The sequence below is a fragment of the Salvia miltiorrhiza genome, chromosome 8, assembly GCF_028751815.1.
Source record: "Salvia miltiorrhiza cultivar Shanhuang (shh) chromosome 8, IMPLAD_Smil_shh, whole genome shotgun sequence".
Taxonomy (NCBI): Eukaryota; Viridiplantae; Streptophyta; class Magnoliopsida; order Lamiales; family Lamiaceae; genus Salvia; species Salvia miltiorrhiza.
Genome location: NC_080394.1, coordinates 3723182 through 3735159, shown reverse-complemented (window position 1 = coordinate 3735159; position 11978 = coordinate 3723182). Strand labels below are relative to the sequence as shown.

Below are 11978 nucleotides of genomic sequence, written 5' to 3'. Positions count from 1 at the left end.
AATCTCATCATCTATGGAATGAAAAAATACAGAAAACTTTCGGCCCGTATGTTCACCCATTGTTGCATTCGTGTTCTAGTATAATCTTTTCTTTCAACCGCGCCCATATATAATAAACATGTCACATTTACAACAATTTCCTCACTAATTAATCTAACAATATAAACATATTTGCTCAATGAAGCTTTATTCAAGTTGGCAATGCAACTATGCAAAGATCTTTTCATCATGTATTAATGCGCACTTTAGCTAATTAATTTGCATCTCTATCTTTTAAGGTTTGAAATTTTCAACAGAAATTCCAATACTCAATGCAGGAAAGGGGATCTTTATCTTTCCTAATGCCATAAAATGTCAGGAAGGAACCTCTCAAAAACAAAAAAATGTCAGGAAGGAAGCTGGGATACATTAATTAGTTTGTCTATTTCTTATCTTTAACTTTCATGTAAGTTGCCATAGCTTTATTTGAACTCTTTCAATCTCATCATCGTTTATGGAATGACAATACAGAAAATTAAATGCATTTCAGCCATCCACAATTGCTCAGCTTTATTCTGGGGGGAATATGTACAGTGCACATTCTTAGCATTAAACTTGCTACTCTGCAATACTGATACAGTTGCTTTGTCCTTGTTTTAGTGCAGTGCACAGATACCTTTAGCTGCCCAAAGATGCGAACTCTGACTTACATATATTTGTAAAGTTATCATTTATGAAATGAAAATTATTAAATAAAATTTTCAGCTGATAACTAGGAGTATTTCTTTTCGACACAGCTATTTAGGAAAATGTTAATTATATTATTAAATGATATGGTGTAGAGTTGAAAAAGTGATGTGGGTCTCAAAAATTCTACCTTTTTAGAATAATTTTTTCCATAAAAAAAAACAACACGTTTGAATTGGGACAATCAAAAAAGAAAAACAAGACATTTATAATGAAACAGAGAGGAGTACCTAACATCTTTGTTAGGTTTGATGAATTAAATAAAATAAATACGGTGATATTCTATTAGATTGATCAATATTCCATCCATCCCACAAAACATAAGTCGCATTCCCTTTTAGGCCGTTCTACGAAACTTGTTATGTTTCATTATATGGCAAAAGTATTCTTTTTTAGGCCGTTCTACGAAACTTGTTACGTTTAATTATATGGCAAATTTTTTTTCCTTTATTTACCTTTTCATTTTTTCAACTACAATACTTAACAACTAAATATTATTTTCTTGAATCCACGCACTAAAAATCAACTCATGTTTCGTGGACAGAAGGAATATGTATTGTTCGATATTTAATCTTGACATGGTTGCATGTAGGATTAGTCAAATTTTAGGTTAATTTAATCTCGAACAATAATCTTGAGTAATCAAACGAAGTATCATCGTATATAAGAAGGAAAATGACAATCTTAAATTGTTAGAATCGTCACATAAGTATATTGCATTATGTATGCAAGTACCACACAAATTGCAATAGGGTCATTATTGTATACTATATCCCATAATCTTTCTTTCGATCAACCGCCATATCTCGCTTATATCATGCTTTTAATATGAAGGGAAAATGTAATTACGCAAAGATTTTTTTTTTCTTTCACCAATACAATAAACCTAGGCTTGCAACAACCACTAAAAGAGGTCGAATCTGATAGTTTGAATTTAGGAAACAAAACATCACACAAATACGAAACTTCAACTAATACGTTAAGAACAATAGTTTGAACATAGAGAGGTTCATGGACGGAAGATCAACGGCAAAATGATAGGAAACACAAAATGGAAAGAGTGGAATAAATGGCTGGAACGGAACTAGCAGAAGACATGAGTGAGAACATTCTTGCTCTGGTGAGAATACTTCAACAGCATCAAAGCCTACCAAAAAACAACAATCCATAATTTTATTTGGAAAATAAGAAATAAAATTGGTTAAAGATAGAGAGATGTTGAGTTACCTCAGTCATTCCAAGAGTGACAACCTTCTCCTCCAAAGCTCCCACATCCTTCACATTAAACTTGTTGAGCAGAGCTATGCTGGAGATGGTAGACATAGGCTTCACCTCCAAATCATCCATCACCATGTAGGTTATCACCCCCTTCACCAAACCGCCGCTTTCCGCCGCCACTGGCACGGCGGGAGGAGCGACATACTCCAGATCCGAGGTCATTAGCTCGTTACATGCAGGACAAACCGCGCGTGGGTCATCAGTAAAGTAACCGTTGCATTTCTCGCAATCGTAAAATTTCTTTTGGATCTGTGCATCATTAAGAGCCAGAAGCGGCATCGAGGAACTGGAGACCGGCGCCACCGGTTTCAGAAAGGCGTCCTTGCTCTGATTGGGCTGTATGTAGCCGTCGCTGAGATCCATTAAGCTTTTGTAGAGGTTGGGCCAGGATCCCGCCATTGATTCGTCTCTGAGCAGCCCAATCACGGTGGCCACCGGCAGAGACAGTATTTGGAAGAGGAAGTCGATGCAGTCTTTGCCGGCCTCCGCGAACAGGACTCGTTTGGCTTGCGTGTCCACCAACAGCTTCATGCTCACCGTAGGTGTCGTCGCCATGCCTTTTTTCTCGTCTGCAACTTCGCCCATGGTTTTTGGCTGCGTAATTTCTGTTTGATTTTTGTGCGCCCTAATGGTCTTTTATACTACTCCAGTATTTATCACTCCATAATATTCTTTTTCTAAATAAAAATCTTTTATATATGGAGTCTATATATATCTAATATTTTATTCCCTCCGTCCCGCCCAAGATGCTACATATTCCTTTTCGGGCCATCCCAACGAAGATACTACATTTCTATTTTTGGCAAAAATAAGGAATTTTAAACACTTAATTAACACTAATTAAGTATTTCTTTATTACATTCTCTCTCCTACTTTATCACTTTATTACATTCTCTTTCTTATTTTATCACTTTATTATTTTCTCTCTCTTACTTTATCACTTTATTATTACACACTTAAAATATTAATCTACAACTCCTTAAATCCCGCGCCGAAAAGCAAATGTAGCGTCTTGGCCGGGACGGAGGGAGTATCATTTTTCAAATTATGGAGTAAAGAATCAATGCGTATCCCACGGTTATTTGTTTCGGAGTTTATTCGTTTGGAAATTTGAAATTAACTTTCTAAAATTAATACTCTCTCCGTCCCACTGTATGTGAGATCCTTTTTCTGATACGAAAATTAAGAAAAATGTATTTTATTTATAGGTGAAAAAGTGAAAATGTGTTTAAAGGGTAAAATATTTACTAAAAAAGTAAAAAGTCTCACTTACACTGAAACGCCTTAAATAGAAAGAATCTCAGATACAGTGGGACGGAGGAAGTATCTTACATTTGTTACAAGAGCCACTCTCCCGTGCAATCGATTGCACCGTCTTCAAGTGTTATTTGTAAGTTGAAGTAGTATCATTCATAAATATTCAAATGTCATTTCCTGAATGAAATAGTGTCAAACCAGTTGCACGGTGCAACCGATTGCACAAGAGTATTTGTGTTGTTACAATTACATTTTACAGGATATTCCAGTTGCGGTGAGGCTTCGTTTTTTGACGAATGCGTTGAGTAGGGATGTCAAAAAAGTCCGAAACCAACGGGTCAACCCGAATAGACCGATAAAAAAGGTGGGTTAGGGCTGAAATTTTTTATCCCGAATGGCCCGAACCCGATAGGGTTGGCCCGAAAATTGAGTGGGTTGGCCCGATTAACTGAACATTTTCTTAATAATTGATTTTTAAACTTTAATATTTTACTTCTTAATTCGATAATAATATTTTGATGCGTGTAGAATATGTTTTAATTTTTTCTAACGGTTAATAACAAACATCTATGATATAAAAGTCAAAGAAAGATAGTCATTTATATTAAATCTATATACAATTTATATTAGAAACGAAGTTAAAGTTAGATACTATGTAAACTTACGTTAAAATAATACTAATTTTTGTATCTAAAATAAGGCGAAATGTCTTGATTTAAAAAATACGACATATTTTTATTACAAGAATATGATTATTTATAAAAAAAATTAAACATATAAAAAATCACAAACTTGGGGACCCGAACGGGCTAGCCCAAAACCGAGTGAGTTAGGGTTAGGATCGAAAAATTTTAGCCCGAAAAATAAAAAACCAACTAGCCCGGACCGAAAATTACCCGAAACTGAATAGGTTGGCCCGAAACCGAGCGGGTTGGCCCGATTGACATACCTAGTGTGGAGGCTTCATTTCTCTTCTGTTAAATGGCATGCTTTGACACCAATTCATAAAAATAAATTATTTATAATAAATCTTCACGAAATGAACCATTCTTAAATTAGGTAAGTTAATCTTAAATTCACCAATCTAATTAGGTGAGTTAAGCTTAAATTCATTTTTACTCATAATATGAGAAATTTGTTGTGTAAGAATAAGAGGGAGAATAGAGAAAATATATTCGATAACAATTAGTGATAAGTGATGAGACAGCTTCTGACCCCAGCTATGATCGGCAAAGAGAACGTCCCCCTCTCACACCTACAATATGCTGACGATACCATCTTCATTACCGACGACAAAGTAGAGAATGCGGAGGCCATGAAGTATATCCTCCTCCTGTTCCAGTTTGTTTCCGGTCTGTCGGTCAATTTCAACAAGAGCAGTATCATGGGTGTACAGATGGCAGATGATAAAGTGAGGAGGATGGCGGCTATTCTCAACTGTAAGGTGGGGACTCTCCCCTTCAATTATCTTGGCATTAAGGTCGGGGGTCGATGCAAGAACGTGGTTGACTGGAATTTCCTTGTCGATAAAGTCAAAAAGAGAATTGGAAGGTGGAAGCAAAAGAAACTTTCTTTGGCAGGGCGTGCCACCCTGATTAAAGCAGTCCTACAGGCCATCCCGGTATATCAGCTTTCCTTTTCTTCTATCCCAAAAACTATTGTGAAAGAGCTCAATTCAGTGTGCCGAAAATTCTTTTGGGGAGGAGGGTGTGGAGACGGAATTACTGGGAATATTGCGTGGATTAAATGGAGTGATTTGTGCTCCAACAAAAGTAGTGGAGGTTTGGGATTCAGGAACCTTGAATGATTTAACAATGTTCTGGTGTTGAAGTGGTTGTGGAGGTATCTGGAGGATGGGGACTCTCTCTGGGCAAGGATCGTCAAATCTACTTATGGAGCTCTGGTTTGGGGGGAAGATGGAGCCTGCCAGTTGAGAGAAAGAAGAAGCTGCGGGGGTTGGTGGCCGAATATTATTGCGATGGCAAGGGGCAAGGAGACGGGGTGGTTTCTGAAGAACATTTCACGAAAGATTGGGGAAGGCAGGGAAACAAGATTTTGGATTGATTTGTGGGTGGGTGATAAACCACTGAGATTTGTGTTTCCCCGGCTGTTCAACCTGTGCGCAAGTAAGAATGCGTCTATTGCTGAGTCCGGTTGTTGGACCGATGAGGTGTGGGAATGGAAATTTCAATGGAGAAGAGATTTGTTCGAGAGGGAGAATGATATGACTGAAGCTTTAAAATTATTTATTTCCGGAATTTCCCCCCGCTGTGGTCTGGAAGATGGCTGGGATTGGAAGGCGATGAAGGACGGAAGGTTTTCAACAAAATCTGCTTATGAAGCTCTTGTAGCCACTAGAAGTGATTCATCTGCTGTGACTTACCAAAACGAGTCGTCTGGAAAAATTTGGGACGCTCCGGCTCCTTACAAGGCGAGGGTTACTGCATGGAGATGCCTTCGCAATAGATTGGCAACTTGTGACAACCTCATCAAGCGGAAGGTGGCGCTGCAGGTGGAGGATAGCTGGTGTAACTCATGCGTTGCACAAGAAGAAACAGCAGCACACCTATTTCTTCACTGCCCAAAGACTGAACAGGTGTGGGATCTCATTCAACAGTGGGTCGGACAGAGAACGGCGAGACCCCAAGGTATTCTACAACACTTCTTCATCTTCGTTCATGGAGGAAGAGGAAAAAGTAGCAAGAAGTTCCTCAAGGCGTTGTGGATTTGCACGGTTTGGCTTATTTGGAAGAGCCGGAATGTCAGCAGATTTGAAGGAAAGGTTTGGGATGCTCAAAAATTGGTGTTGGAGATCAAAGGAAGAATGTGGAGCTGGAATCACACTTTTGGCATAATAGTTTCGGATGCATGCTTTTCGAAGTGGTGCTCTCGAGAGTTCACAACTTCTTTCTTGTACTAATACTCGGTACCTCTGGTACCTTTGCTCTTCATTTATATTACTCTTCTTTTCTTGATCAAAAAAAAAATTAGTGATAAGTGATAACCCCCACAATCCTACTTCAGTCGGTTTCTCATCCAAATTGGAGCCTAAACCGCTGGCTCGGCACCTCTCTTTGTTCTAATTAGTCAATTCTAAACACTAAAACTTCCATACACGTACGAGTTCGTTTTACTAACCATTCTTACACAGTTACACCACAAAACAAAAGGGTTAATTATACTTTATAGCCTTAACTTTCACCAAATTTCAGTTTATAGCTTCAATTTTGATTTATTTTTTGTATAGCCTGAGCTTTGAGAAATTACTTAATTATAATCACAATCACATTAAAATTATGATATTAACTTTTCTTTATCGAAATTACATATGAAACGATGACCGATTGCCACGAAATCATATTTTAATGTATTCTACATTAAATGAGATTTTCAACGGTAGATAGCACATCGTCATCGGACCACCGGTGAAGTTGGAATCGCGTCTGAACGTTGGCATCGTTGCACTAACTTTTTGATGTGAACGTTCAGACGCGATTCCAACCGATGACGATATGCTACCTACCGTTGAAAACCTCTTTTCATGTATAATACACTAGACTCTAGCTTTGTGGCAATTAATCATAATTTTAGTTGTAATAATGATAAAGAATAGGTTACTAATATAAATTTGGTACAATTATGGCTATAATTAAATAATTTATCAAAGTTCAGGCTATACAAAAATTAAATTAAAGTTGAGGTTATAAACTAAAATTTGTTGAAAGTTTGTGCCATGACCAAAACAAAATATAAATTGTCTCTTATATTATAGTAGTGTTCTGCAATTTAGTTATCTATTTCGTAATTCTAAAAAATATTAGTATGTTTATCAACTTGTTGATAAACATGCATTTTTACCTCTTGGTGTGTCATTTTTTATGCTTAGTTGTGAGGATTTTGTGTGTTTGATGGTCTATTTGAGCTTATATTCGTTTATGGTCAAGAACTTGTCACTTGCTTGTTGTTTGAACGAATTTTCAGAAATAATGAAGCAGAATTTGGAAGAATTGGCTGAAATACAAGTTGTAGTTCGTCTCGATAGGAGTTCGTGAGCGCAAACGGATCATAAATCGGAGTTCGGACGAGGGAGAACGAGCCAAAACAAAATCGCTGCGCAAAGCTGTCACGAGTTCTGTTTCGTCACGCGGGCCAGCCATGTGGCCGCGCGAGTCGCCGTATTTCCGCCCAAAATTCATTTTTTTTAGCGATTTTGGGTATTTTTGAGAGCTACAAGACCTAGGGCATATAAATATTCCCCAAGAACTTATTCTCTGCAACCTTTTATCATCTTTTATCAAATTTTACTTTTCCTGAGAGCTGAGAGAGACAGAGAACTGAGAGAGACAGAGAACGGAGCGAGAGCAAGAACTGAAGATTCTCAATTCTACTACGGTTTTTCTTGTGGATGTTTATTTGTTTTATTGAGAATTGTATTCTAGTTCATATGTCTATGTGTGGCTAGAATCCTTTTTTCCCAGGGTTTAGGGAGTAAACATGGTTTGAATTTCTGACTGTTTGATTCAATTAATTGGATTGTTATTCCTTTCTATGTTCTTGTTTTAATTGTTTGCTTTATTGATTGGCCACCAATTTAGCATAATCATAGGTTTTAATTTGAAATCGGGAGATGATAATTATTACCTGAACTAAGAACATAGAACACATTTATTTTAATTCTAAAGGGAATTTATAACTGTGAGGGCGTTAATCCTAGGAACTTTTAGGAGTTACATGTTAGAAGTGCGATCCAGGGATGGTAGCCTTGCATGTAATCAACGGTTTGTATGCCACGGGAGTGGGTATGGACTAGCTTAGAGATTGCCTTAGAAATCGTCTTATTAATTGAATTGAACAAGTTAGTTAGGAGAATCTGTTGAAACCTTTGCCTTAGGAAATCTTGTCTTATTTGTTTCTCTGTTACACAGCTTAATTTATTTTCTTTCCAGTGTTTATTTTTTTATTTTGTTCTTTACAACAAAAACTCTCAATTTCGTTTGTCCAGATAGAGTAATAATTTAGGATAGGAATTGATTAATTCAATCTCTGTGGAATACGACCTTGCTTGCTACTGTACACAATTGCACCCGTACACTTGCGGCGTGTTAAATAAAATAGCGAACACTTGTGAGATAACTTTATAATGAGTAATGGAACTTAATATTTGACCAATCATCTTTAGTTAAATTTATGCTGGGGATGGGAAGCCAATAATCTAGTCTTCTTTTTTTGAGGGAAAGTTAATCTAGTCTTTGTGTCTACTAAAATCACACTATATACATTACAGACTAACTGAATTGGAGAACAATCAGTCATGAGAATTTTCTAAAACAAAATAGAAATGCAGAAGCTTAACTATAAACACGCTAGTTCTAATTAAACAGAATTCCCATGGAGTCATGGACGAAACAGACTGCGCATAGATAAATACCTACATACATGACATAACATTGAACTCAGAGGTTCATAGTTTGCCAACCCACTGGTAACTAAACACAAAACGAGAAAATGGAGAAGAGATGCTTCATCTAGCAGAACACATCCGTCAAAACCTTCTGACTCTGTAGAGAAGTCTTCAACAACATTATAGCCTAACCATATAAAATCAAACATTTACGATCGTCATGAAATTACTCAAAAAAGAAAAGAAAAAAAGGAGTTGAAAATGCAGAGACAGATTACCTCCTTCATTCCCAAATTGACAACCTTTTCCTCGAGAGCACCAACCTCCTTAACGTTGAACTTGTTGAGCAGAGTAATGCTGGAGATAGTAGACATAGGCTTCACCACCAAATCGTCCATCACCATGTACGTCACCACCCCCTTCACAATCCCGCCGTCTTCCGACGCCACTTGCACGGCGGGGGGAGCCACGTACGCCACGATCGCGGTCATTTTCCGGCCGCATTTGGGGCAGACCGCGGTCGGGTCGTCGGAGACATGGCAGTTGCAGTGAGCGCACTTGTAAAAATTCTTTTGGATGAGTGGATCTTTGAGGGCCAGTAGCGGGACGGAAGAACTGGAGACCGGCGGCGCCGGTTTGAGGAAGGTGTCCTTGCTCTTGTCCGGCTGTATGTAGGTGTCGTTGAGAGACTCCAAGCTTTTGTAGAGGTTGGGGAGAGATCCCACCATTCCTTGGGCTTGGAGCAGGCGGATGATGGTGGCGACCGGCAGAGACAGGATGTGGAAGAGGAAATCGACGCAGTCCTTGCCGGCCTCCGCGAACAGCACTCTCTTGGCTCCTGTGTCGATCAACAGCTTCAAGCTCACCTTCATCTCCGCCATGCCTTTTGCTGTCTCATCTAATCGATCAGCACTTGTTGTCTCATTTATATATTGATATTTGGTTGTGGTGTAGCGTGTTTGCACAAGTTGTGCAGCTGGGAGGCCATACTTGCTGATAGATTTCGAGAATCATTAATTGTGATGGGTTGGGTGGATAGGGAGAGGCTTCCCTAGTCTAATTCAACATACTGTAGAGCTCATTTCACAGGAAACTAAAATTATTTCAAAATTTTAACTTTACCATTGTGCTAATAGCGGAAATAGGGGTGTAAGTGAGTCGAGCTAGCTCGCGAGCTACTCGGGATCGGCTCGAAGATTACTCGAAATCGACTCGATGTTAGTCGAGTCGAGCTCGAGCTCGAGCTACTCGAGTTGATACCGAGCCCGAGTTCGAGTTTCGTGATACTCGACTCGTTAGGCTCGCGAGCCTAATCGAGCTCAAGTAATTATTATATAATGTATTATATATTGGTCCAAAATTAAACGAGCTCGAGTTCACCGAGTTTGAACGAGCTCGAGCTCAACGAGCTTAAACGAGCTCGAGCTCAAACTCGAGCAAGACTCCACAATCGAGCTTAACCGAGTCGAGCTCGAGCTCACAAATATGACATCGAGTCGAGCTCGAGCTCAAAAAAATCAAGCTCGGCCGAGTCGAGCTCGAGCTCGAGCTTCATCAAAATAGTCGAGCTCGAGTCTGAGCATGGCAATACTCGACTCGACTCGGCTCATTTACACCCCTAAGCGGAAATCATCACTTGAGATTAAGAATAGGAATGAGATCTAGATCTTAAGAGCATCCACAGTGTGTGTTGTTGGGCAGGCTCGAGCCGAGCCCCGCCGAGGAGCTCAAGATGGGGCGCATGATCCCGTGCTGGTCTTAGAATGGTTATATATGACGCATGCTATGCACGAGCACGACTATAATAATAACTTGTAAATAATATATCAACTACTCCCTCCGTCCACAATTTAATGCCCTACTTGCCTTTAAAAATCTGTCCACAATTTAATGTTCTATTCTGCTTTTTGTACCATTTTACCCTCCCTTGCTATTTAAAATTACTACCCTTTACCATTAATTATTCCTCCTCATTTTTTAACCCACTTAATTATTTTCTTAATTAATTCACTAACACTAACTAATTAAATAAGTTAAAAATCGGGTACTTCATTTATGTCATTCTAGAGAATTCCATCCGATCTTTTCATCTTTCTCTCTTGAATTAACCCTAGATCTACCAGCCATTCTCTCTTTGTCTTCGTCTCTCTGGAATCGGCGCCGTTCCGAAGCAGCGCGTCTCCCTCTCTCTGGATCGGAGGCGATGCAGCCGAAAATCCAAAGCAGCGCGCCTCCCTCTCTCTGAATCGCCGGAATACGAAGCTGAGGGCTTCCCTCTCTCTGAATCTGTCAGACGATGACGGAATTCTCGACCTTCGATCTCTATGAAGCAGAGTCGACGATGACGGAATCCAAAGCGGCGGCTTCGATCTCTCTGAATCGGCGCCGTTCCTACCGAAATCCGAAGCGGCGGCTTCGATCTCTCTGAATCGGCGCCGTTCCTACCGAAATCCGAAGCGGCGGCTTCGATCTCTCTGAATCGGCGCCGTTCCTGCCGGAACCCGATGCGGCGAGCTTCCATCTCTCTGAATCGGAGTTGTTCCTGTTGGAATCCAAAGTGGCGGCTTTCAAAATCTCTTAATCGGAGCCCAGGCAGCCATTGAAGGCCGGAATCCATCCGCGAAGAAAGGAGTTAGGGCTCATGTCCTTGAGGGTATATCCTTGGGGGCTCTGCATTTGTTTAGAATTCTACACTTGGTGATGTTTGGCTGCTTCGAGTTGTTTTGTGAAGTGGGTATTCACTGAATTTTCAAATGATGAGTTTTTTCTTACCTCTCTTTCTCAACTGATCTTGATGTGGTGTTCTTAGTTTTGTCTGCGGTTGGTTTTTTTTTTTGGATTAAGGTGCAGATAGGCCCCTCAAGTGAAGGCCCTTAGAGCATTTTAGTCCTCTTACTAACTGTGTGTGCAGATTGGCCCTCGAACTCAAAAAAATGGTGCAGATCGCCCCCTCTGACTTAACACCGTTATGGGCCGTTAGTCAGAGGGGGCGATCTGCACCGTTTTTTTGGAGTTCAGGGGCTAATCTGCACATTTTCCCTTTTTGGAGTTCGGGGGCTAATCTGCACACCGTTCATTAAAAAAAATCACATCTCATCTTCTCCGACCAACTTTTCCGGCGTCAATTGCCGTCAGATGAGAAAAATCACGAAATCAAGTTCCCAAGCCCCAAATCGAGAATTCCAAATCGGCGTCATTGCTCCCAAAAATTACATAATCGAAATGGAAACTCGAATTCTCCCTCGAACGTCACCGCCCCCAATTGCAGAATCACCCCCAACGAATCGAACTTCGCCTCGCCGTAGGCGGTGATCGT

General features: G+C 39.8%; 2 protein-coding genes across 2 annotated transcripts; both read right to left on the bottom strand.

Moving 5' to 3' along the window:
* Window positions 1-1675: 1675 nt before the first annotated feature.
* Window positions 1676-2637, bottom strand: LOC131000105 (uncharacterized). Its single transcript, XM_057925873.1, has 2 exons — window positions 1954-2637; window positions 1676-1873 (listed from the first exon to the last, which is right to left on the bottom strand). The coding sequence occupies exons 1-2, from the start codon at window positions 2587-2589 to the stop codon at window positions 1811-1813; spliced, it is 699 nt and encodes a 232-aa protein (XP_057781856.1). The 5' UTR covers window positions 2590-2637; the 3' UTR covers window positions 1676-1810.
* Window positions 2638-8459: 5822 nt separating this feature from the next.
* LOC131000104 (uncharacterized) lies at window positions 8460-9925 on the bottom strand. The gene is made up of 2 exons (XM_057925872.1): window positions 8941-9925; window positions 8460-8849 (listed from the first exon to the last, which is right to left on the bottom strand). The coding sequence occupies exons 1-2, from the start codon at window positions 9541-9543 to the stop codon at window positions 8787-8789; spliced, it is 666 nt and encodes a 221-aa protein (XP_057781855.1). The 5' UTR covers window positions 9544-9925; the 3' UTR covers window positions 8460-8786.
* Window positions 9926-11978: the final 2053 nt, after the last annotated feature.